Source organism: Rhamphochromis longiceps, linkage group LG7, assembly GCF_057381845.1.
Source record: "Rhamphochromis longiceps isolate RC_006_pf linkage group LG7, R_longiceps_female_GT1.1, whole genome shotgun sequence".
Lineage (NCBI taxonomy): Eukaryota > Metazoa > Chordata > Actinopteri > Cichliformes > Cichlidae > Rhamphochromis > Rhamphochromis longiceps.
The window spans coordinates 32,754,112-32,779,836 of NC_140563.1; the positions used below are offsets into that span (position 1 = coordinate 32,754,112).

Consider the following 25,725-nt stretch of genomic DNA (forward strand, 5'->3'; position numbering starts at 1 on the left):
ATAGACAGAGCGACACATGACGCCTCAGCTGCCTCCTCTCTCCTGCTCGCTCTCTCTCCGCATCTCTGCCTCCATCAGGACACGGAGCTCCGCCTCGGATGCTGCTGGAACTGTTTATCTGATTACCAGATACACGAGCTGCGCTTCCTTAAAGCGACACCCTGGCCTTAATTAATTACACTGCCAGAGAGAAAGAGAAAGAAGGAGAAGAGGAGAGAGAGACGCCGAGGATGCAGTGCCCACCTCCTCCCTGCAGGATGCCGCGAGCCGCCGCTTCATCTCCTGCCTCGAGGTTATGAACTGTAATCTGACCCTGCACGCCAGCAGGAAGACCCCCTCCTCTTCCTCCTCCTCCCCCCTCCTCTCCATCCTGGGATACATCCACGATCAGTGTGTCACGCGGGTTTTTCTTCCGCTTTCTCTCTGCATCACGCTCAGCTGATGAAACTGGCAGCAAACGCGCGTCCCTACAGCCTGCACGGCATCTATGGAAGGCGTTTTTAGGTCCGCGTGTGAGCGTCCTCTCTGCTGTGCTGGCGGCCTTCCTGTGTTTCTGCACTCCTGTTTCGCCGCTGGTACTTTTCCGCTCGCACGCAGCAGATGAAACCCCGACTCCCTGCCTCTGCGCTTCCTCCCCGCGTGGGCTCTGAGACCTGCGTCAAGCGCGCCTCGTCCTCTCCGCGCCCCCGCCGTCGCCGTGCCGCTGATGCGGTGCGCCTGGGTGCTCGCTTTCTCCTCGTCCTGGCCGGTTCCTGATCCTCTGGGCCGGAGGGCCAGCCTCCTCCATCGGGGCAGGATGGTACGGTTTGTGAGCGCGCTGGGGCTCGTCATATTCAGCGTGGCGCTGCTCATCCTGTCTCTCATCAGCTATGTCTCCATCAAGAAGGACTTCCTGTTCAGCACCCCGAGATATGGACACAACGGCGGACCCAGGATGTACATGTTCCACGCGGGGTTTCGGTGAGTCCAGGCCAGGCTGTGGACCTGCAGGTTGTTTGGATCGCAGCAGCTGAGTGTTTGCTTTTTATTTTTGCATCAGTAGGAAACCGTTTTTTGGCGTTGGTCACACTCAGGCGAAGGCCTCTCTGCTGGGTGAGGCCTGCCTGCTTTTTCATTTTTACTCAAGCTCATTTCCATAATTTACACTCAAGAATGTCCAGAAGTATGTGGACACCACATTCCCGTAAATAGCCTACATTGTAAATGTAAACAATGTCCACGAATTTAAAGTTGAATTAATACACTTAAACATCTTTGAACCTTAACCTTCTCACTCATTTTTGTGTCCACACACTTGAGCTTTAAATGTTTCATTTCATTTTTTTCTGAGTAATGAATAACTGCAGTTTTTATGACTTCCTCTTTGGGTTCAGTAATTTAGTAAATCTGTGCAGTGGGTCTTAGTCAGAGGGGAAGCATTTAAAACAGTGTAACCAAGGAGGAAGTGCTAAAATCTGCTGTTCCTCCTACTTAAGTAACTGCTGACTTTGGAGTCAGTCTGCTTAAGGAGAGACTCCAGTCTTTTTGGTTTTGCTAAAGTAATAACTCCAGTAAGGACATTGTTAAAGACACGAGAAACAAAACTCTTATAATGACTCAGCAGTCTCAGAGAGTGTCCATGTTGTTGTTCAAAACTGTAGCTGTGTGTATTAATGTAAGGAATTCAAATTAAAGAAGATACTCTAACTCACCCGGGTGACCTTTACTTAGTTTTTGAAACATGTTGTACTTCTTAAGTCTAGCTTGTCTTGCACTTTTTTCTGGTTTAGACTTGAGATCCTGATTTACAGTGACGGAAAACCACAGTGTTAAAGCATACAGTTATACAACCCCAATTCCTCAAAAGTTGTGAATCTGTGTAAAGTGTAAATAAAAAAATAATAACATGATTTACAAATCTCATAAACACAAATCTAATCTAATGTTTAAACTGATCCAAGACTGGATAAGAAACATATTAGCTCATTTTGAATTTGATGGAAGGAACATGTCTCATGGTCATGCTTAACTCTGTAGCATCCCCACTACTTTTAACATTGGTCTGTAACTGTGTAACTGTCTGGGAACTGACATTCCATATGTCAGTTCCCAGACAGTTACAGACCAATGTTAAAACATCCATCCATCCATCCATCCATCCATCCATCCATCCATCCATCCATCCATCCATCCATCCATCCATCCATCCATCCATCCATCCATCCATCCATCCATCAGGTGACAGTATTCCAGACATATTTTTCTCCAGCCACAGTTTCTCCTGTGGATCCTGGGGTGCTCCCCGGCCAGACGCAAAATATAATCTCTCCAGAAGGTTTTAGGACTACCCTGGGTTTTCACCCCAGTGCCCAGGAGGCATCCTATTGAGATGCCATACCCACCTTAGCCAGTACCTTCTGACATGGAGCAGCCGCTGTACTTAAGATTCTTCTGGAAGTCTGAACCTCTTACCTTTCCGTCACCTGACTATAATATCCCAAGATACTTGAACTTCCTTGCAACTCCCTTGCTTGAGGCAACTTCTCAGTTTTGGGTTTTATAAACTGCTCTCACCTTTTCTGTTTTGTCTCTTATGTGATAAGATTAATGCCACTTATGTCTGACAGTCAGCACAGGAAACAGCTGACATATCTCCCTAAAGTTGAAAAAAACAAACAAAAACAAAACCCACATGAGATCCATAACGAATATATTTATATAACTGAAAAGAGAACATCTATCTCTATGTGAAAGAACAGGAGCATGACTTCCTCTCTCTTCTGTTAAATTTCCAGGAAGTCAAGGCTACAGTTTCTAGCACCTGTTTAACAAAAATAGCAGCATGCTCTTCCTCCAAAATCTAAAATTATTTTCACTACAGATGTTGCTACAGATTAAATTTATAGCCTCCCGTTTCCCCGTCTTCATTCTAAGGTCAACTAAACTAAGAAAAGTCGAAACGGGGTCCACAGGCCCACACAGCGTGGTACATCCTGTTTACTGCTAATGCTACGCCTGTACTTGCAAGTGCAGGTGGGACTTCTGTATCACCCCCTGATTAGGTGAAAACAGATGATGGTGGCAATTTGATCAAAACACTGCAGAGTTGGTTCAGCTTAACATTTTCTATCAAAGTGTCCGTTTGTTATTGATCAATTTGCAGTTAATACACCGTAGAATGACACTGACTGCTTCCTAACTCATCACTGGTGGAAGGCGTTTTTTCCCCCACTGAATAAGGAGACAGCTTTGTCCTAATAAACCGATCTAAATGTGGTACACGTCAGTGTGTTTTCCAGTCAGTGTGAGTGTGTGTCAGCCTGAAGAAAAACAGGGCATCTGTCACTTAATCCCACAGCTGTGAACTAGATCAGCACTTCTCACTCTCATTTAATTTTATAAGTTTTATTCTAATGAAGGAAGACGTACGTTTTGCTCTTATGAAAAAAACCCATTTGCATTCATCAGCTGCTTTATTACACCCAACAAACTACATGTTAATGCAAATATCTAAATCAGCCAGCTACATGTCAGCAATCCAGTGCATTTAGGCATGTAGACATAATCAAGATGACCTGCTGAAATCCAAACCAAGCATCAGAATGGTGAAGAAAGGTCATAAAGTGAATTTGAATGTGGCATGGTTTTTGTGTTGTCAGACAGGTTGGTCTGAGTATTTTAGAAAGTTCTGATCTGCTGGGATTTAACTGCACAACCATCTCTAGGGTCTGCAGAGAATGGTTTGAAAAAGAGAAAATATCCAGAGAGTGGTAGTTCTCTGGGTGAAAATACCTTGTTAATGCCAGCAGCAGAAGACAGGGTGTCACTCCTCTCAAATAATAAGAAGAATCTGAGGCTACAATTTGCACAGAATGTTAGAAAAACATTGACTTGTCTGATTAGTCTGGATTCTGTTGTGGTGTCTGGATGAAACGGTCAGAATTTAGTGTAAACAACGTGAAAATATGGATCCGACCTGTCTCTGATCAATGGTTCAGACTGATGGTGGTGATAGTAGTGGTGGAATAGTGTTGTGGATATTTTCTTGCCACACTTAGAGCCCCTCAGTATGTACTGATCATTATGTAAACGCCACAGGCCACCTGAGTATTGTTGTTTATCATGACCATCCCTTTATAAGTACAATGTACCATCTTCTGATGGCTGCTTCCAGCAGGATAACGCAAAATGTCACAAAGCTCATTTGTGCCGCAAAGAATTAAAGCAGTTCGGAAGGTAAAGGGGTGTCCAAACTACAATATCAAGGTGTACCTAATAAGGAGTGTATATTCCCAGTGTTTACGCAGGACTTCTGGCTAATATATGAACCAAAGACATCAGCAGGTTCATCATAAGTGGTTTATTTAGTCATCAGTCATTTAGACACACTCAGATTACAAAGTTCTCTCAGATTTGACCTCATCTGTCTCCAAATTCCAGGTTTTATACTAATTCTACACCAGTAATGTGTTCATTGTATAAAAGTGGCAAAATTGATGTAAATCCTCATACAAGCCAGTATTACAGCTACTGTCAGGTTTGTCTTTAAAACATTATTCCTCATAAAGACTGATTATAAACATTAAGGATTAGCTTGAGTTACATTTACTGCAGGAACTTACAGTCTAAATACAATGTAAAGTGCATTTCCACAACATTAATTCCATCAGTACAACAACATGTCATCAGTCATGTCACACTCGCTGCTCTGTAGCTTCCAAATTATCTCTCCTCCTCAGTGTTAGGCTGATCTTCCTACAGATGTTTCACATTCAGTAAGGGGGGTGGGGAGTATTTTGTGAGCCGCTGGAAAGTTTTTAAAGTGAAACATCTGTGCAGAAAGTAAAACATCCTAATAAATAAGCTGTCTCCCTACGGTGGCCCCTAGAGACAAAGCATGTACAAACTCCAAAACACTTACAAATTCCAAATAGCACACACAAACTCCAAAACACATGCAAAATCCAAAACATGTGCAAACTTCAAATCCAGGACGCTAGGGGCAGTGTTGAACTCGATTTGCAAAATAAACGGCAAGTTTGTTGCAAACACATAGGCTCTAGTCTCCCTCGCGCTTCCCAGGTTGCCTAGCAACCATGATACTAACAGCTGGAAACGTGTCATACAACTTTGTTTGACAGAAATGAAGGAGAACATTTTTTTCATTTGTTTGTTTGTTTCTACAAGAGCTTTGTGTGATTTGATAAGTATCTGAGGCTGAGACCACAGGACAGTAAAACATGATTTTTGGGCTTCATTTCTGTACTGAACAGTCATTTAAGATTAGATAGTAAATAACAATTAGCTAATGTTGTTCATGAGACTAAAGTCATATCACTTTTGTAATGTAAATATAATATGGCCAATATTATGGTTATTATATTAATCATTATTAGCTATTACAGCAGTGAACATGAACTCTGTGTCAAATACTGAGCCTCAGTACAGATTCAAGTTGCAGTTATTTACATGTCTTATCACCTTAAATCTTCACTGCCAAATTTATTTGCCACTGAAGCAGAAGGATGGCATCTGAATAAAACCTCTCTTGACATGCCTAGATGACATTAAAGCTTGCACTGAAAAAAATATGTTGTTGGATTTACTTAATTCAATGGTGGACATTTGTTGCACACAGATGTTTTGCTTTGGCAGCAACTTAAACAATTGAGTTAAATTAACACAATTTATTCATGTTCAATAAATCTGTGCAATTTGTGTTGATAAAATGTGACTTAAACATGTTTTGATGAAGTAATTTGAGCTCTTGAAATATTTTAATCCTTCACAATTTTCTCACTTTATCCCAACACCATTCAATAACTTTTACCCAATACTACTTGGTCACTTAAATACTACATGTTATCTTCAAATTACATTTTGCTATTATATTCTAGTATCAAATACACAATTTTCAAATGGAGGCCTTATAACAGATTGTATTGTTCTCTTCCAAGATGGTTGCTGGCATCCACCAGTAACCTTTCAAAACAACATGTCTAATTTCACTGCAGTAGTTAAAGAATTAAACTGACATTACTCCTCTACTGAATCTATATAAATCAACAGTTAAATAATGTCAGTTCTTCCGTGTTCTCTGGAATCAATCGCAGCAAAGAAATTGGACTGTTTCTTTTGAAAAATGTTGGGAAAGAACAATACAAAACATTCTATTTAAGGCCTCTGACATCAAGATTCAGTTAAACAACAATTATAACTAAACAATTTGAGGTAATGTTAGTTTCCATTAACATTAAATTAGGTTACTGAATTGGCAAACACCTTCCTATTAACACTACCCATTTTACCCCGATAACTAAAGAAATTAGCACTTGCAGGTCAAAACCTTTATTCAAGAGACGCAAAAATAACATTGATACAGTGACTGTCAAAAAATACAGCACTGATCATACGGTGACATCTTGGTTCAAAACAGCACACTTAGAAATATTCAACGTTCTTTACTTCAACTGAATGAAACTGAAAATACCATTTCACACGACCCATATGGGATATTTAGACTGTATAACTGTTCACGCTACATCTCTTCACTAGTAAAAGAAAGAAAAAATACAAAGAGAAATTTAAAAATGCTGCCAAACAGACAAACAGAACTTGTACAGAGCAAAAGGAAAAACAAACAACAACAAAAAACAGCTCGTCCTCATGGCAGTTGCAGAGTATATAAAAATGAACCCTGCGATCCGTTCCTGGAATTGAGCTTCAAAAATGCAGCAGAACAAGTGTGAGATTTAAATGTCCTCTCACCTAGAGCTGGTCACCTCACATGCATAACAGTGAGCTTCGTTGCAGGAGCAGTTTTGTCTTAGTTGTGAGCTTTTCTTGAGAGCTGAGTTGCATCCAACTCCATTACCACCCTTTGAATCACCTCAAAAGTGTAGCAGAGTTGTGATGGGTAACTCATGTTGAAGGAATAAAAAAGGTCCAAACAGCATGGCTACTGCAAAGGTCACGTTATCCAGATCTTGAAGAACAACATCAGAAAAGTCATTGCCTGGCGCATCTCTGGAGACAGATGTTCATTGTGGTTTTCTCAATCTGTGCAGTGGCCTCAGGCAAGTCCTGGTTAAACACAAAACATTTCTTTAAGATTCCTTTTTAAACTCATCTCTTTTGAATCTACCAGTTCTAATGTTAGAGTAATTTAAACCAATGCAAGCAACACAGTAAATAGCTATAGCCAAAGAGTGGCCTGCCATGCTGCCATTCATGGTCTAACAGAGTTTCTAAGAGAGGGTGAAAAACATAATAATTTCAAATGCTTTACATTAGTTTTTGTTAGAAAGACACCGGCCCATCAGAAATCCAGGTTATGTCACTCAGAAGATGTTAGAATTTAGACTTTCAGCCCCACAATTTGGTTAGCTGTTGGTCAGTTGGTCTTTTTTTTTTTTTTTTTCAAACAAAAGCTAATGTAAATACTGGTGGGATTTTCCTTTGTTCACTAGAATGACAAATTTAAAGTTTTTTCACACTGATGTGACCCCTAATACAGGGGTGGGGGTGGGGCCTCAAGGGCCGGCGGCCGAGTTCACTACCAGGCCTCATGTGAACTTCAAATTATTAAAGAGGACTACTGGTCCTAACCAGTCCAATGAGGATCAAGTGGATTACTAAATGCATTTTTAAATGTTGCAAATCCACAATCTACTCATAAAACACTCACCATGAACTCCTGCACCAAGATGTTGCAATTGTCTTTCACACAGATGCGGAGCACTTTGATGAGGGACTTCAAGCATTAATGTCATCCTTGAGTATTATAACAAAGAAAACAAAGATTTGTGAACTTTTCAGTAGCACAGAAGAAAATGATCCCAGACAAAAACTCTTGACTTTTTAAACCAGTCAACATGCAACACCAGCATCTACAAAGCAATAGCAAAAGTTCCTGTTTGACATCAACTTTATGGATATATAGTTTCCAGAACATTTATTTTTAAAAAAAAAAGATAAATTTTTCTCAGTGGGCCAGTAAATGCATGACGAAAATTATGGCATCCTTTTAGTGGAATCATTACTCACAGGTAATAGTTGACTGTTTCAATGGATGTAGCATAAAAATCTTTTACTGACCTAATGCAATACATATACACTTTGTAGTTAAAGAATTTTAAAGTTCTTACTGTCATTATGGCAGCTACATCCTTTAGCTTTGTGCCCTGTTCCCCCGATCACTTTGCAAACACTTTCAGCAGACTGTCAGAGAGAAACTCAGCTCCGTCAGAAACCTTGACTGTAAAGGCATGGTTGGGATGCACTGGAATGCTGCATTTTATCTAAAATGACATAAAATTATTTTGAAATAACAGCAGGCACTGTGCTTGGTTAATCAGTAATGTTTTGTTGAATAAAAACTGTGTTTCCAGATCTTATGGGATTAAAAAAAATCCAAAGATGTTTGTTTCTGATTTGCAACCCAACAACCCACAAGTTACAACCTCATTTCAGTTCAAGTGTGCATTAATGCGAGTCCAGTAATCACCTTTCTGGCAATACATACAGGTATAAGTTAAACCTATGGCAGATTTTGGATTTCTCAGTTGTATTAATAGGGTGAGTATGCATGCACCTAATAATTATAAAAACCTATTATAATTAAGTTACAGAAACGAAAATAGAATATACTTTCTTACCATAACACCTTGAACCCACAATCCATCAGCTGACTCCTGGTGAAATGCAGAATAGAGGTCGTCTCTCAATGTGCAGCAAAAAAAACAAAAACAAAAACAAAAGGACAGCAGGTGAGGGCAGGAGGGGTAGGGATGTAAGCTAGCATAATGCCGCTGATGATATTAGCTAAAGCTGTTCAATGTCCAAAATCTCACTAACACCACGGTGCAGTAAATACACAATGTAACTGAAGAGTCAGTTGGCAAATCTATTCACACAGAAAACCAAATTATGTTATGAGTGCCTCGTAATTAGGTTTAATGTGATATTACGGCTCTTGTGCCAAAGACAAATTCAAATGAAAAAGCGCCAATTCTTTGACAACAGATAAAACAGCAAATAAGCTAACGGCTCTTTTTTAGCATGTTACATGGCGACACTCTAGACGTTTAACTACATTTGGCTGAAATATGGTAAATATTAATTCAAAAAATCAAGACATACCAAAAACGTAGAGTTGGCTGCTCGACTTGACTGAGATGGATGCCTTTTTTAAACCACGATCCAAAGCCCGCGAGATGAAATCACGCGTGGTTTCACGAGATTTAACGTTGCTATCTTATTGACTTACTTCACCTGAACATGATATGAACAATTTAATACACCCTTTCTGCATATCATGTAGTTTTTACACTATATAGTTACATTTAACTTTAAAACATGAGGCAATTGTGTTAAATACATGCAAGATGCTTACATAAATCCAAGAGATGGCCAGTCCCTTTTTTTCAGTGTGGTTGGCTCTAAACTTTTTAAATTTGAATGAAAACAAAACAGATTTGTTGGTGTTTGGACCCAGTGGCCCCTGTGAGTCCTCTTCTTTTCATTTGGAACCCCTGGAGGTTTATTTTAAACCTGTTGTTACTGCCCTTGGTTTTAAGTTGGACCAGTCCATTTTTATCATTTAAGGCGACTGGCAAGAGTGAAATCTTTTCTTCCTAGGCAGCACTTTGAAACCGTGATCCATGCTTTTATTTCTTCCCCTGTGGACTACTGTAATGCACTTTATGTGGGGGTCAGTCAGTTGTTACTCTGACATCTGCAGCTGGTTCAAAATGTATATTGACAGTGCATATATAGGTGTATCATATATAAGAGACAAATGTTGTTCCTTCAGTATGTTGGCATTACTAAATTTGGCTCAATGCTTACATACATGTGTAAAAAGAAAATGTAAAAGCTGTGATAACTGTTTCTGATAGAATGAAGAGTAGACTGATATATGAAATATTCCTTTGAGAAAATCAGACCATGTCATAACTGCTTTAAGTCATACAGAATAGATATCAGAGCCTTAAACAGGCTGGCTTCTGCTAAATGGGTCAAACTGGGCAGAAAGTCTACAAACACATAACATCCTTATAGAATATGATGTAACACTATAGATCAACTTACCTCAGAATATATAAAGCATATAAACAATTACAGCAATATGATGCAACAAACACAGCAGTGCTACTGATCCAAAATACTCAAAGCTTCATAGAACTGAAACAAACATTTATTTTTAGCTCCATTCTGCTGCTGATACGTATTTTAGGTTTCTGAACATTAAACTTGTTGCTGCCTTTCATAGTGTGTAACCTGAAGGCCCTGAGTACTTTCTCCCACACTGAAAACACTGGAATGATAAAATTATTTGAACATTACCTAATAAGAATGATTCAGGACAGACAGTTAGTTATTTTAAACTTTTCTAGCAGTCCTTCAAAAACAGGGAACAGTCTGTCTATTCTCTCCAACTGTCAGCTGCTGCTGGCTCTTCCTCCTCCTCTTCCTCACACACTGTTGAGTTTGTCCTGGTGGATCATCAGGGGTGCAAAGCCTCACAGATGATGTGCAGCAGTGGGTCCCTCAGTCTGTCCTCACTCTGGACACTTGCAGGTGTCACACATAGAAATCAAATGTGTGATAAGCTGCAGGATTCAAACACAAGTGTGACTTATAAACACATGTTCATATTTTTATTACACAATCAGAGAGAAAGAAACAGAGAGAGAGTGCAGGACAGACAGACAGGTTAAAGTCTCAGGTGTATACACTGCTACAAAACAGCACCAGAGAAGGAGGATTTAGTGTTTGTGTTATTACGAGTGCTAAACAAGAACAGTGCCCAGATGGTACAGTGGACACATGTGTGACTCCTGTGATTAAAGCATCTTTCTTTCAGCTTAACGAGTGAACCGTCAGCTGACTGACATGACTGACTTTAATTACGCATAAAATCATCAGATTCTCTGTAAGATTAAAGTCAGCTATTGAACGGCGTATATTTTGAAGTAAAGGCTTTAAAACCAAGTTAGTACAAACATCGCTAATGTCACATAACTTTCCCGACATGTTGCCAACAGTAATGTTTTAATGTTCATCATTATAAAAACATTTGCGCTTAAATAAGTGACATAATATTCAGTACTTACTTCTGAAAGTTTACTCTTCGTCCGCTCCGCTTCCGCCGTTTTTTTTCCGGCAAAATTATCCAAACCACCGCCGCGCTATGAAGTCTGGGATATGTTGGGCCATGAAGGCTACACCGACCCATCCTTAAAATTCAGGGGAATTAAGGACACATTTGAGGGCCGCATTTCGAGCAGCCTTTGAATTGGGACAGCCTTCGTCGTGTTGCTGTGACGTAATCGGCCTTAAAATGCGACCTTTAAGGCTGCAGACCCCAAATCCGGTCATTGGTACTTCCTGGCTTGTGTAGTTACTAGGTAGCAAAAGCTCAACACTGCTCCTAGCGTCCTGGAGCACTTCCGTTGTGTTTTGGGGTTTGCATGTGTTTTGGAGTTTGCGCGTGTTTCGGGGGTTTGCACGTGTTTTGGAGTTTGTAAGTGTTTTGTATTTTGTACGTGTTTTGGATTTTGCATGTTTTTTGTATTTTGTAAGTGTTTTGGAGCTTGCATGTGTTTTGGAGTTTGTAAGTGTTTTGGAGTTTGTAAGTGTTTTGGAGTTTGTACATGCTTTGTCTCTAGGGGCCACCGTAGGGTCTCCTGTATACAGTGCTTAACACATTCATTAAACCACCAACAAATGTAAAGTTTATACCACAGCTGCCCTAAATTGTCAGTAGTGGTAATTACCAAAAATCATTTTTATATTTCTGATACCATCAATACACCTGTGTGCACAAGCTGTTAATCAAAATTATATTTTTAATTCTAAAATATTATTATTGCTATCCCTGAAATTTCAAATGTACACCTAAAAATAGTAAAGCACATTATTATTATTTTATCAAGATTACAGTTTTACTTGATTACTTACTTCCTGAAAAGAAAAAAATGTTTTAGTGGTTGAATGTTATTTGTGATTAATTTGGAATTTTTCAGAGAGATCGGCCATAAAAAAAAAAATTCAAATAATTTTTTTTAGTTTTAAACAAGTTTTTGAAATATCACACACACACACACACACACACACACACACACACACACACACACACACACACACACACACACACACACACACACACACACACACACACACACACACACACACTTTGTCCAAATATTTATAGTGTTCTGTTTGAAAACTGCATTTGAAAGCACAATTTCCTTTTAGCATTAGTTGTGATGCAAAAGTACAGAAACTTTGCTCATAAAAAAGTGAAGTGAAAAAACCTGAGATTAACTTGGGGGATGTCCCCTTCCAGGTCATCTCTTTGTGCAGCTTTGCACAGCTTCCTGCATAGCTCCTTTCCATTTTTCACCATTCACTCGTCTTAGATTTGATGATTAGAGCTAAAACTCTACCTCCGACCCCATGAACACAAAGTGGTCCACACAGCCCAGACCTTGGAGGTGGCCAGGTGTGCTCAGTTTTCTAAACTGGATTCCCAGCAACTTTAGCGACTTATGTTTCATGTTTTGATTGGTTCCTTAAACTTTCCTTTCAGCCTGTTGTGTGGCAGGTCTCATCTGTAGACACTGGAGATGTGGTGTGGTTTGCTTCCAATCAGTCACACTGGCACCACCTGGGCCCAGTCTAACAGTGCTATAAGCCCTCAGTGTGGTTCTCCTCCCTCAGCCACCTTTTGGATGTTGTTTGGTCTTTTATTTGATTTTCTACACTACACCATTTCTTTACTCAAGCAATCATTTATACCACTGATTGCATTGATTACACACACCAGTTCAAGTTCTTTCCTTGTTTCCTAAATTTGAAATAGTTTAATTGGCATTTGTGTGCATCTCCCTTGTGAGATTTCACACCAATGCTGGAGAACTAGAGCCCATACAAGTAGCAAACAAAAACCTGGATGATATCGAGGACTACCACAACAGTGGCCTGGCCAGCAGTTGGTGTGGACCGGGGATGGCTGGTCAGCAGCTACTGATTGACAGACCTGATGGATAAAAATATAACTAAGAAAGAATGATAAAAAAGTCACCAAATATACAAGTGTGTGTGAAACAATGAACCACAGTCTAATGCACTTAAAAAGGTGTTGACATTTTTCTGTCCAGTCACGCAGCAGACAGTCATTTATCTTAGAATATGAACAGAAAACATCAGGAGCTGCTTTTCACAAAGACTGATGGCAGAAATCACCTGTGCTAAAAAAAAAAAAAAAAGGAAGAAGAAGCAGGTTTTAGTAGGGACAGTGCAGCTGAGCTCCACAGAAATCTGTAAATCTTTGCTGTCCGACATGTTGGGTCATGTGCGATGTTCAAACAGCGCAGGTCTGATGAGGGCTCTGTAGGCCGGCCGGCCGTCCTTGGCTGATTTGATTTACAACACGAGTGCCGCATTCATTTTCCTCCCGCCTGTAATAATTTTCCCCCTCGCTTGCTACCATCGCAGGCCAAGGTTACGCTCAGAGTGAGTTAGATGTGGAGCAGAGCAGCATTTTTAAAAGAAAGCAGTTTGTTAGTGGACAAGTTTCTTGTCATGTTGTTGCAGCGTGAGCCCTAATTTATCATCAGGAACTTGGTGATTGCTCTGATCACTGTGCAGCCATATTGGATGGAGAAGGTTTTAGTCCATGTCATGGACTTTCTGCCTGCCAATCAATATTACAATTCAAATGATATTAGTTATCTTTGCTGTTATATCTTAATCAGGAAGAAAATGTCACTAGTTTCTCATTGCTTTCTTTCTGAAGAGGAATGAAAGCAATGCCACAGCTTCTGAAAGTAAATCATGCTGATGAGCTGTTTTGTTAAGATATAAATAATTTCAAGGTTTCAAGCTATCTCTCAAATCACCTGCTTTGTATACAGTAACAAACATAGCTAGATGCAGGGAGCTATAGTTATGGAGCTTTTCTTTTTTTGCATAGTCTCTACATGTGATGTAATCTCAACCAAGAGCTATCTCACTCAAAACCACATGTACCACCAGCCTCTTAGTTGTACTCGCTGAAACATCAGAGGGTTAAAAACATCTTTCAGACTCTTGTAACCGATCCATTTTGCCAATGCGGAAGTTTCTTAGAAAAAAAAAATGTACCGCTGTTCTTGATTGAAAATGCCTGTTTTCACTTTCCCATTACAGTGAAAGTATTTTGTTTAAATCTGTGCTTTGTTGTGTGTGATGATTGGAGGTCTTCTTATTTTTGATACTGCTGTCACAGTTATAAATGTGCTGTTGAGCCATTTAGATGATTTGCGGTGAGTATTTGAAACGCACTATAGCCTCTGCATGCCTGGTCTCCAGCTCCAAAGTGGTGGGTGTCATTTGAAATGTCAATGAAGAACGAGTGAGTTATTTATCTTTTCTTTTTGTTTCACGCCCCTCCTGCAGTGAGAGGCCACCTCGCAAACCCGACCTGAGGTGAATAAAGAGTGCTGATGCTAAAAACGGAAGGATGCAGTGCAAGCCTTTCTTTTTTTATATCCGGGTTTATGTCAATCACATATGTATCAAATGGGTATATGTATGTCAGTCGACTGCTGTTAAAGCTTGACCTGCCAGCCTACTTACCATCTTTCAAGTCAAATCAAAATTAAGATCACGAATGCTCACTTGAGCCCTGTTAATGTTGTGGTGCTGAATTTGACATGGCATGAAGAAATGTACCATATATATATATATATATATATATATATATATATATATATATATATATATATATATATATATATATATATATATATATATATATATATATAAATTAGATGTATATTTGTATATTGTAACCTTACTCAGTTTAAGCAGAGGTTGCAAAATGATTCAGCATTTCATTGTAATCTGTGAGCATTATAATTTGAGCATACACAGCTAAATACATTCAAAAATAAGAAGTCTTACATACAAGCTTAGATCCTTTCCAACCTCCAGTTTGTAGAGCTTTAATGGTAAAAATTGTATTTCATGCTGATTCAGATTCAACTCCTAAACTGCAAAAAATGTCTGCAAAAATGTCAGATGCTACAGCAACGCCTGAGTTGCACAGACATAATAGAGGCCGAGCCACCAGTTCATTAGGGGAAAATGTGCATTCTCTAATTGGTGGCAAGTGACTAGGTGGCGGCAAAGAACTTCGTCATGATTGCTTTAGTTGCTAGCAGATTGTTGCCTGTAGTTTGCATGAAAGATGCCAACTTTTATAACTTTTATAACCTTTGGGGTTATGTCAGAAAGGGTATCTGGTTTTAAAGTCTAACAAAACAAATATGCAGAGCTACCTTGTGCTAATCTTGTGTTGCACTGTCTAGCTTCACTGCTGCTCAGAGAGTAGTTGGCAAGTGTTTGCAGACAGGTTGGTGTCTTCCATTCAAACTACAGGCAACCATCTGCTAGTGAAGAAAGCAGTCATAAGCTGTGTCCCAAAACGTAGGCTGCATCCTTCGGAGGCCACATTTGAAGGCCAATTACGTGACAGCCAGGCGACGAAGGCTGTCCCAATTCGTCGACTGCTTCAAATACGGCTCACAAATGCGTCCTTCATTTCCCCAAATTTGAAGGATGGGTCGGGTGTGTCCTTCGTGGCCCACCATATCCCAGAATAAATAGCACGGCTCAGCCAATTTCAGTTTCCAACAATGGCGGCCGCTACTAAGTTTTAATATTACTCTTATTGCTCTTTCTGGGTCACAAAATAAACTTTTAACATATTTTCAGACGAGAAAGTAGCCATGTAAACTTCAAATATCTGCTTGGTTTATCAAGACATCGCATATTTGCAAAAGTGCTCCGACATTTTCGGAGACGTCTTTTACCCACCCGCTTGATAGCTAGCCGGGGGGTTCAATGGTCACTCGAGCCGGCAAGAGCAGCGGACTCCCAGCTTCATCGTTTTCAGACCCTGCTGTCTTTCACTACTCAGGTTAAACATGATATATAAGTCACTCGGATAACTTAAAAATGTAATTTTTTTTGAAGGCTAGACCGTCCCATTTCACAGCCTCGCACTTCCGGCCTTCTCGGTCTTCGAAGGACCCGGCCCAGGCTGGGTCCTCCGAAGGATGCGGCCTACGTTTTGTGACACAGCTATAGACTTTCAAAAATCTCAAGCAAACTCCATGCCAACTGGTCAGGGAGTGCATATTTTTCCCTAGCAACCAGTCATTACTGGCTTGCCTGGTAGGACAGTCCAAGTTACCTCTGTTGCTTTCTGGACTGTCCTAATGCAGTCACCTGCACGAACCTGGTTCTTCATGGAGGATAAACATCAAGGACTTCAAACAGTATTTGATCAACTATTATTTGCCTATGTCATACTAGAGACCTAAAATCTTGACATTTTGAAGTTTAGTCTGTGGCAGGAAACTAGTCTTAATGACTCAGTTTTCCCAGACAGGGATTAAGCCTTGGAATAAAACTTTCCAGTGGAGACCTTCATTGAATTTTTGTTTTAGTCTAGGCTTAATTCACTATATACAAAATGTCGAGTTTTCATTGCAAAAACCCGGTGTATAGAAATTCTTTTAAAATACTTACCTGATGAATCTCTTTGTTGAGTCTAGGTTTTATTACAAATGTTCAGGACGATTATCATTACCGAGAAATTAAAGTTGGGCCTTCTTGCACTGCAAATAAAAATGTTCATCTTAACACGTTTGTTTTGTCATTGATGTGAATCAGTGTTTTAAAAGCATCCCAAACACAGACACAGTGAATGAAACTGTATTAGGCTGAACAGTCAATATTTCCTCAATGTCACTATGAATAACTTGTTAAGATGGACAGAGTTGATGCAACTGTTTGGCCTTATTGCTCATTTTTCCACAGAATCCCGAAGAGTCTATTCTTTGACTAAACCAGATTCGCATGCAGGAAAGAGACTGAAAGTCTGCATTTACATTGAGCTGAGTGTAAATGAATGAGCTGTTTTTCACTGCAGCTGATTTCCAAATGAACAGAATGATAGATATTTGCAAAATGGCTCTTTAAAGTCTTGCACATTTCAGTAAGTTTCTTTTGGAAGCATTTTAGCTTTGTGGAGAAAAAGACAAAATCTGATTCATGAATGGAGAGTTCCCATCTACAGTTCCTGTCTTATTTATATTTTCATGTAATAGTTTTAGCCATATTGTTTTTGTTACTTTTATTAAAACATCACTGTAAAGAAGTTGTGAAAAAACACCAGCTGACAATCAGACAGGTTTTTAAACAATTCAGCATTTTTGGTTCCAGGTATTTGCCCAACTAAATATCATTGAGTATTTGTGGCTGTAGCAAGAAAGGCTGGCATGCATGCTGCATGCACGAGGTGCGATCAAAAGATGCTTGGCCATATCAGTGCAGTCCCTACTCATTAACTGGACTACTGGCCAGATTTGCATCCCTGCAACTTCATCTTTCTTAAACTTTCTTAAAAATGCAAATAAAAGTGGAATGACTAAAGTTTTGACACAGTGGAAGAAATCAAGTGCTTATTGTAGAAGGAGTCATGCTGACCTTGATGGAAAGATTGTTCAAATTTGATTTTTATTGACTACCTTAGAACTTTCTGATCACACCTCACATACTTTGTGCAAGAAGACATAACGACATAACAGTGCAAGAAGCTGCTTCTCTGGATGGGCTCCAACTCCACCGCTTTGGACTGCTGCTAGTGACTGTAATCCATGTTCTGCTCTGCAGCTTTGGTGAGCTCAGTGTAGTGGCATCAGCTCCTTACCTTTTATGGATCACTGGGCAACACTCTGTAGTTGGTGGTATTGGACACTCTCTCTCCAGAACAGAACAACATTTACAGTCGCCAGCTGCAGTTCAAGGCACTTGTCGGTGTCTGAATGGTGCTGAGGACCCACCAGAGCACAAAGCTGACCAGCATGCAAGTGTTAAATGCTATATGAAAAAAAAACAAAACTCAAAACACTTGGGCACTCATACCAGTATAATATGCATGTTTGAAAAAAAAAAATAATTCTTTAATAATTAGCTTATTCTTAAAAAACACGCCTGTTGACTTCATGTAAAGATATGCACAGGATGAATATTTCTGACACACTAAAAGTGTATTTAGTATATTTATTCTCAGACTGTTGCTGTACTATTGTACAGTTTCTAGTTTTATTCAGAAGCCACTAAGCCACAGTTTTTACTACCAAATAAAAATGTGTTTATATCCTGGCTTGGTCAAAACCTGCCTGATTGCCTGACTTTTTGTTATTATGTCCATTTGATGATATTCAAAGCTGCTTAATGGTTTACCAAAAAGCTAAAATGCTTCATAAAATATTTCTAAGTGCAACTGCATGATTTACTTTTATTAAAAAGAGGACCAAGTTAATTGACATGTCTCTGCCTCCTCTGTGCAGCTCCCAGTTGGCGATGAAGTATTTGGATCCAGCTTTTACTTCTCTGACCAACGCTCTCAGCGAGGACCTGCAGAACTCATCTAAATGGAGGCACAACAGCACTGCTTTTAACCAGCAGAGGTAGAACACACACACACACACGCACGCACGCACGCACGCACGCACGCACACACACACACACACACACACACACACACACACACACACACACAAAAACTGTCTCCTGCATTGGTTTCTGATGGTCTTGAAAGCTTAACATGCTTTTAGCACTCCCAACAGCAAGTGTTAGTTGTGAAAAAGTTTGCCACATTTTTTGTGTTAGTGAAAGCTTTGGGTAGCTGTTCAGAAACACTTCACTGAATCCGAGCCCAGTATCACTTCTGTTTACTGATTGTGGACCATTTTGAAACTCTTCTGGATTAGTGCAAGATATTTTTTGCTAAATGAAAGCATGAACTTAAAATTCATCTAGTAGATTTTTCCTTGTGGATAGGGCTGCTACTGACCTATATTCTACAATACAAAAACATACAAGTCCAAGCTATGTGTAGTCATAGCGAGTCACATTAAAGTCCAGAAGTTTGATGCTAATCTAAAGAAGTTTCAAGTCTGAAGTTAGAGCATCACTTAAGTCAGTTAAGTGTTTAGTCACATTTTAAAATACATCCTCCTGCTCTAAAACTGAAGGCACTTTTCTCAACAGACTCCTAACTGTTTAGTAGAGTTCGCTATCAGCCAATGAAGATACCTTAAACCTCTTAAGATTCTTTTTAATGGCCACCAGGGGGCAATACCTGTGGTTGCAAGAAAGATTTTTGATAAGAAGTCTCCGGGAAATTGGCCTTCTGACCTGACCTCAGTAAATAGTTTCTTGATGAGTTTATGGGCTTAGTCAAATAATAGTCTCAGATTTAGGTTACTCAAGGCAATCCTACAATCATATCTGCCTCTTGCTTCTCACATTTGGCTTCAAAAGACAAAGATGGTCATTATGAAAACACTCAGATAGAGCCATCAAAGCAGGACTTTGGAACTGTGGTTGACATCATGTAGCTACATCCATTTTTTATACTATCTATGGTTACCACCAATTATCAGACCCAAATCTATTTGTGTCAAAATAGAGTTCAATGTGCCCACACAAATACAAGATACAGGGTAAGAACTCTGGTGCCAGCAAAGTGGAGGGAGGAGAGCCTTTCTTCCTGAAGATCGACTACATATCAGCTTCCAGTCCTACTGCCATCACCTTGTCTTGTTTATTTATTTTTGTCCACCTGGAACAACTCCCAGCACACTTTCGCTGCACATGCTTTTGTAGTGTTCTACCTGACTGACTTTCTCTGTGTTGTCTGTTGTAGCTAAAAAAAATCTCAACAAGGCAATATATTTCCATCTTGCAGGAAGGAGATCTCTCAGTACATCGACATACCCCACAACTTCACGCTGACTCGAGACTCAGTCCGAATCGGTCAGCTGATGCATTATGACTACTCCAGCCACAAATACGTCTTCTCCATCAGCGACAACTTTCGCTCTCTCCTCCCGGAGGTCTCACCAATCCTCAACAAGCACTATAACGTATGTGCTGTGATTGGCAACAGCGGCATCCTCACTGGCTCACGCTGTGGTCCCCAGATTGAGAAATACGACTTTGTCTTCCGCTGCAATTTTGCGCCGACTGAGATCTTTAAAAAAGATGTTGGGCGTCGCACCAACATGACGACCTTTAACCCCAGTATCCTGGAGAAATACTATAACAACTTACTAACTGTGCAGGACAGAAATAACTTCTTCCTTAGCCTGAAGAAGCTAGATGGCGCCATTCTGTGGATCCCGGCGTTTTTCTTCCACACGTCGGCCACAGTGACGAGAACGTTGGTGGACTTTTTTGTGGAGCATAAAGGTCAGCTCAAGGTCCAGCTCGCCTGGCCTGGAAACATCATGAAATATGTCAACAAGTAAGAAAAAGCAGACTATTAAAGTACATTCAGGTGTTAAATCATTAGTATCTAGTACGTCATCAGTCCACATCTCCACATGTGATCACTATGTCATTAGTAGCAGTAAAACATTTTATAACTCTACTCATTAAAAATAAAGATGTATACTTAATATAAATTTGGCTGATCTCCTCTTCAGTGTCTTCTCCATGTGCACCTCTGGACCTCTTCCAGATGAGGAATTTGCACTTATATTTGTATGTCTGTGACGTACACTGTATTGTCTTCATTGTGTTATAAAAACAAAAACTCTACAACTTTAGTTTCACATTAATGAAGACTTCAAAAAGCCAAGCCGGAAGAGGAACAGAGCTGCATAAGGAGGCAACCCTGATGGCCAAGACTGGCCAAATTAGGACTGGCCATCATTTCTGTGTGGAGTATCCTGAAGGGAATAAATGGTTAAGAAGATAGGGGGATGGTTTTAAGTCAGGAGTCTGTGTGGACAGATTTGTTTTTGAATATAACCCCCCAGTGGCCGTTAGATGAACTGCAGTTTTGGCCTTTTATTTTCTGAGGTTGTAGCTGAGTTTTTACAAATTTTGTTCTAGGGTACATATTTGTGTTCACAGTAATGAGGAAACATGTTCTTCAGTCCAACAACGCAATTTATTGATGACTTTAATAGTTTTTGGACAACAGTAGGGTTGTTGGCTGATAGATTAATTTCTGGATTTTGGTCTTTAATTGATTTGTTTGACAAGGAAATCTCCATCATCAACGTGAACATTAGGTTTACTAGATAACTTTTTTCTAAATATGTCTTGTCATTGTCATTGGTAATTATTTACCTTTTACCTATGATGATACTCACATTTCATAAGGTTGTCAAAGTGACCTGTTGAAGTTCAAACTGAGCACCAGAATGTGGAAGAAAGGTGATTTATCTGATGCTGAACGTGGCATGGCTGTTGGTACCAGACGGGCTCTGAGATTTTGGAAACTGCTGATTTGTGATTTTTTTTCCAAACAACCATCTCTAGGGTTTCACATTATCGATAATGTTAGTAGATCAATATAGACTAAAATCTAAAGGAATGGTTCCAGTATGTTTTTGAATCTATGCCATGAAGGATTAAGGCAGTTCTGAAGGTAAAATGGGGTCCAACCCACTACTTGAATTAATCTCTGAGTTTATTGCATAGCTCATTAAGATTAACAGCTGATCAAATTCGGTGCTTTCTGCTTGTTAAAAATGGACATGCTCACAACTGGATTTCATTTCCGCCCGGTTAGCTTGGTCGTCCCTGTCTCTTAGCATTTAAAGGCTGTAGCTATTTGTGCTTTCTCTCTGTCTGTGTTTTTAAATGTCCCTCATCCACCTCAATCCTGTTTAAAGAAACTAGTAGAAACTGGCTGACACGTGGCTGTTTTGTATTGAGCTGTATTCTATATGTCAAAAGAGGAGATTTAGGCTCCAAAGCCGGATTATAAGGAAACAGCTATTTAGTGAAAGGTATGGCACACAGCTGTAACAGTGTGTGTGGAGAGAGGGGGATTTAAGTTGGGTTCTTAGTGTTGTAGTGGCAGAATAGGGCTGCCCGTACAGTAGTCTAATCTTTACCAATCCCATTAAGTCTACCTGCTCTGGAAGAATTACCACTTTTAAGCAGCTCAGACGGCTTTCAGCGCTGTAAGGACTCTTGAAGCCGCTTTTGTTTAGGCCAGTTTGGAGAGTTTCCCCCTTTGTGATTCTTCAGAGCAAAACTGCCACATTAAAGCTTCAGCAGATTATGTCCTATCAATAGAGTCCTATTTTCAGAATTTTTGGGAATGATTTCTAGAAAAAAGCAGACAAAAGTGGACAGGATGATATTCCTTTATCTCCGTTTACCAAAATTCAGGTTTTTGCCTAAACTGTTCAAAACAAGGGGGAAATAACTAGGAACAAAAGCAGGAAGTCGATGCTAAAAAGGATCAAAACACAGCAAAAACATTGCAAAAAAAGTACAAGGAACATGTCACAGATAAACTCAGTGGTTTGTTGCAAATCCTTGATTCTAATATTCTTTAATTCTAATAATCGCTTTGCATTTATTTGCCACTTAGTTATTAGGTCATAGCATTTTTCAAGTGTTTAATAGTAAAAGTGATATAATTCACTTTAAGAGTGAATAAATAAAGTTGTGAGTGCCTGAATTATTAATTTAATCTGTGACCAGTCTCTTGTCATTCATACTCCACAGCTACTGGAAAACCAAGCAGCTGTCGCCGAAGCGCCTGAGCACAGGCATTCTGATGTACACGCTGGCTTCTTCCATGTGTGACCAGATCCACCTGTACGGTTTCTGGCCCTTTGGCTGGGACCCGAACACAGGCAAAGAGCTCCCCTACCACTACTACGACAAGAAGGGCACCAAATTCACCACCAAGTGGCAGGAGTCCCACCAGCTGCCAGCCGAGTTTAAACTCCTCTACAAGATGCACACAGAAGGACTGCTGAAGCTCTCCCTCTCCCACTGTGCTTAGGGATAAAACTGTGGCAGGTACTGTGCTCCTTCAGGCTCCGATCCAGCACTTCCACTGGCCGGAATTACAGAAAGGGTGAGACAAGCAAAGTTGGGACTCCTGCCGTTTAGTCAAAGGCAACAGCTTGACTGTAAGGCTGAGTTGGTGCAGTGGAGATCAGTCTGAGATACCAGAGCAAAGGCTCGTAATCGTGTGCTCAAGATGAACTGTGACAGCTCAATAAACAAGCAGTGTGTTAATTTTCTACTGCTCATAAATCTACAGCTGAACAGCACTGCGTTTAGTTTCATTTTACCACAAAAAGGTGGACTGTCATACAAAAGCTGGTCTTCAGACGAGTGTCACAGTGCTGAATCATTTAATAGCTTTTTAATTGCAGTCGTGGTCTTTCACAGAACTAATGCAGACACATGCAACATAAAACTGCTCCATCCAGAAATGACAGCATGTAGGCCAATCAGATTCAAGCACATAGATCCAGGCATGGCAAAAAACATGATTTTGTGGCTGTTTTCAAAAATTGCAAAGTGCTGTCTTACGTTCGTTATATATTATAATAAACAGCCGTGTGGCGCTGGGGTTTGGTAAACCCTCAAACTCAGAGCTCTGACATTTTGGGTTTTTTTTTTCTTTGGTTTCTTTGCTGTTTTTGGTCTGAAAACAACAATGCTGGGATCATCCGCATGTCAGGGACCACACTGACAAAGTCTGGAGGTTGGATGTATGCAGGGTTCTGACAATATCCTAGATTTTATTTTTGCACATTAGAGTCATATTAAGAAAAGAAGATGAAGCTTGATGAAGATGATGATGAGATCAGAATACACAGTATTTTGCCTTTGACCAAGATACATTATCAGACTACATATCTTTCTGTTTTCAAAACTTCTACAGTGCCACATACAAAGGAGAACAAAAGGAGGGACCAGGTTTGGCTTTCTTTGCTCCACCTGACAGCTCCAACATCATTATCAGTCTTTCCTTTTGCCATGTCTGCTGTTGTGCTATATATATATATATAAGAACGCTCAGTCTCTATATTTAGCACAGTGAAAGGATATAGTAGATCCTACAGTAGTGCAATCGGTGCCTGGAGAAGTCTCTTTTTTGTTTATTTAAGCAGCAGGCATGATATAGTATAAACGCCCTGTGCTACAAGCACTAAAGTATGAAAAAACTTATTGCATTTGCACTTCACTCTCCAAAAACGAAGTAGTATTTTACATATATTCACTTAACTCTATCTGAGTTTGTGTCCATCTGATGAATACAAATCAATTTTTCTTTCTCCTTTTAGTCTCATTAGCTCATTCCTTATTCCCGTTTCTACCCTGCTGTTTTTATTTGTTTGTTGCGTATGAGTGGTTTGATAACCTTTGATTTCTAAAGTGAACCTACTGCTAATGTTAGAGCTATAAACAGAGTAAACCGTGGAGTTAACGTCACTTTAAAAGATCTACTTTTAAAACAAATAACTATACGTTTCATAGGGATAGTAGGGCTGAGTGATTCTTTTGAATATCATTTAGGAAAAACAAGATAATTGGATTAAGTGTTGGAGATGGAGCCAAGACGATGAAAAGAGCTACTTTGGTCAATACAATTTCTGTAGAAGTAAATTATGACAAGGTTTAGGAAAGGCTAGAAGCTCTGAAAGGCAGGTTGGTACAAAGCAGAGTTTGCTTTGCAGTCAAAAGCAATTCAATTCTCTACAACTATTTAAAATATTTAAAATTATTTATTTATTTATTAAATTAAATAAATGCATGATTCTTGAATCAATAATCACATTAAATAATCACAATTACAAACAATCCCAAATCCCAGCTGATCTGTAAAGTTCAATCACAGACTGTATTTAAATGATGGAAATTGTGACGTCACAGTTGATTAGTGCGGCAAGGAAGCTAATTTACCATATTAACTTATTTTTTTAAAAAAACAACATAAATTCAGTATAACCTGAAACTACCAACTGAGCCAAGTCATAAGAAAAGTGTTCACTTCACATGGCAAGAAAGCCGAACTGCTGAAGTTGCCCCCGACTGGCTTTTAGAAATAATGTAGATTTAAGGTACTTCTGTATGGACCCAGAAGCTACATCCAGCTTTTTTAAATGCAGTTTAAGAGTCCAGCCCAGCTAGAAAGAAATAAAAAGACATTAATTTAAGGTGACTAATAAAAAGTTAATTTAAGATGCATCAGCAAAGCTTCTTCTTCTGCTTTTACATGGAAAATAGTTCCTATTATATTTTATTCAAGTCCTCTTTGATAGAAGTTGTGGCATTGTAGTGTAGTGCCTCCTGGATGACCACACGGGGCCTCGCCTTCTCCCTTTGATGATGAAATTTACATCACTTAAACCTTTTAGCTGCTTGTCTTTAGCATCGTGTTTTGGGCCGCGTACAATTCACCACTTTATGCCAGCAACAACGAGACTTTTTACAGACAATCAGATTGAGCCACGAAGACATTCAAGAGGGAATTAGCATTGTCAGCGCCATCGACACAATGTTAAAATTCTTGTTTGCTGTTTTGTAAAATGGGCTGTGTGGTGTTTAGATTTACCTTGTTACTCAGTAAAACAGTGAACCTGCCACAAGTGAATGGAAAGAGTTTAAAAATATAGTATAAGAATAAGATGTGTTTATATTTGTGTTTATTTATTAGTTTTTTTAAATCATGTCTAAATTTTATTTTGTGTAAAGGGACAACACTGGTAAATGTACAGGTTGTTCATTTTAGCAGGAAGACATGTGTTCCCTCTTCCATACTGTTTTTTTTTTTTTTTAAAGAATGACGATGATGCAAGTCCAGATATTTGACTGACCACTGGTGGGTCCATTGAGACGCTGTTATTTTGA

The 25,725-nt window shown here is 39.6% G+C and overlaps 1 protein-coding gene and 1 long non-coding RNA gene across 2 annotated transcripts; one reads left to right on the forward strand and one right to left on the reverse strand.

The window, feature by feature from the left end:
* Window positions 1-85: 85 nt before the first annotated feature.
* Window positions 86-25,648, forward strand: st8sia3 (ST8 alpha-N-acetyl-neuraminide alpha-2,8-sialyltransferase 3). The gene is made up of 4 exons (XM_085413398.1): window positions 86-960; window positions 18,390-18,509; window positions 19,793-20,350; window positions 22,579-25,648. Exons 1-4 carry the CDS (start codon window positions 707-709, stop codon window positions 22,859-22,861), a joined length of 1,215 nt encoding a protein of 404 aa, XP_085269524.1. The 5' UTR covers window positions 86-706; the 3' UTR covers window positions 22,862-25,648.
* On the reverse strand, window positions 8,026-9,417 carry LOC146665674 (uncharacterized). The gene is made up of 3 exons (XR_014912641.1): window positions 9,374-9,417; window positions 8,637-9,252; window positions 8,026-8,279 (listed from the first exon to the last, which is right to left on the reverse strand). It is a non-coding gene; the product is annotated as an uncharacterized LOC146665674 (long non-coding RNA).
* Window positions 25,649-25,725: the final 77 nt, after the last annotated feature.

Excerpts from the sequence above, each read along its gene's own strand:
- st8sia3 (XM_085413398.1), top strand. The coding sequence starts at position 707 with ATGCGGTGCGCCTGGGTGCTCGCTTTCTCCTCGTCCTGGCCGGTTCCT. Across the intron at positions 961-18,389 it reads ATGTTCCACGCGGGGTTTCG|CTCCCAGTTGGCGATGAAGT; the intron begins GTGAGTCCAGGC and ends TCCTCTGTGCAG. Across the intron at positions 20,351-22,578 it reads ATCATGAAATATGTCAACAA|CTACTGGAAAACCAAGCAGC; the intron begins GTAAGAAAAAGC and ends CATACTCCACAG.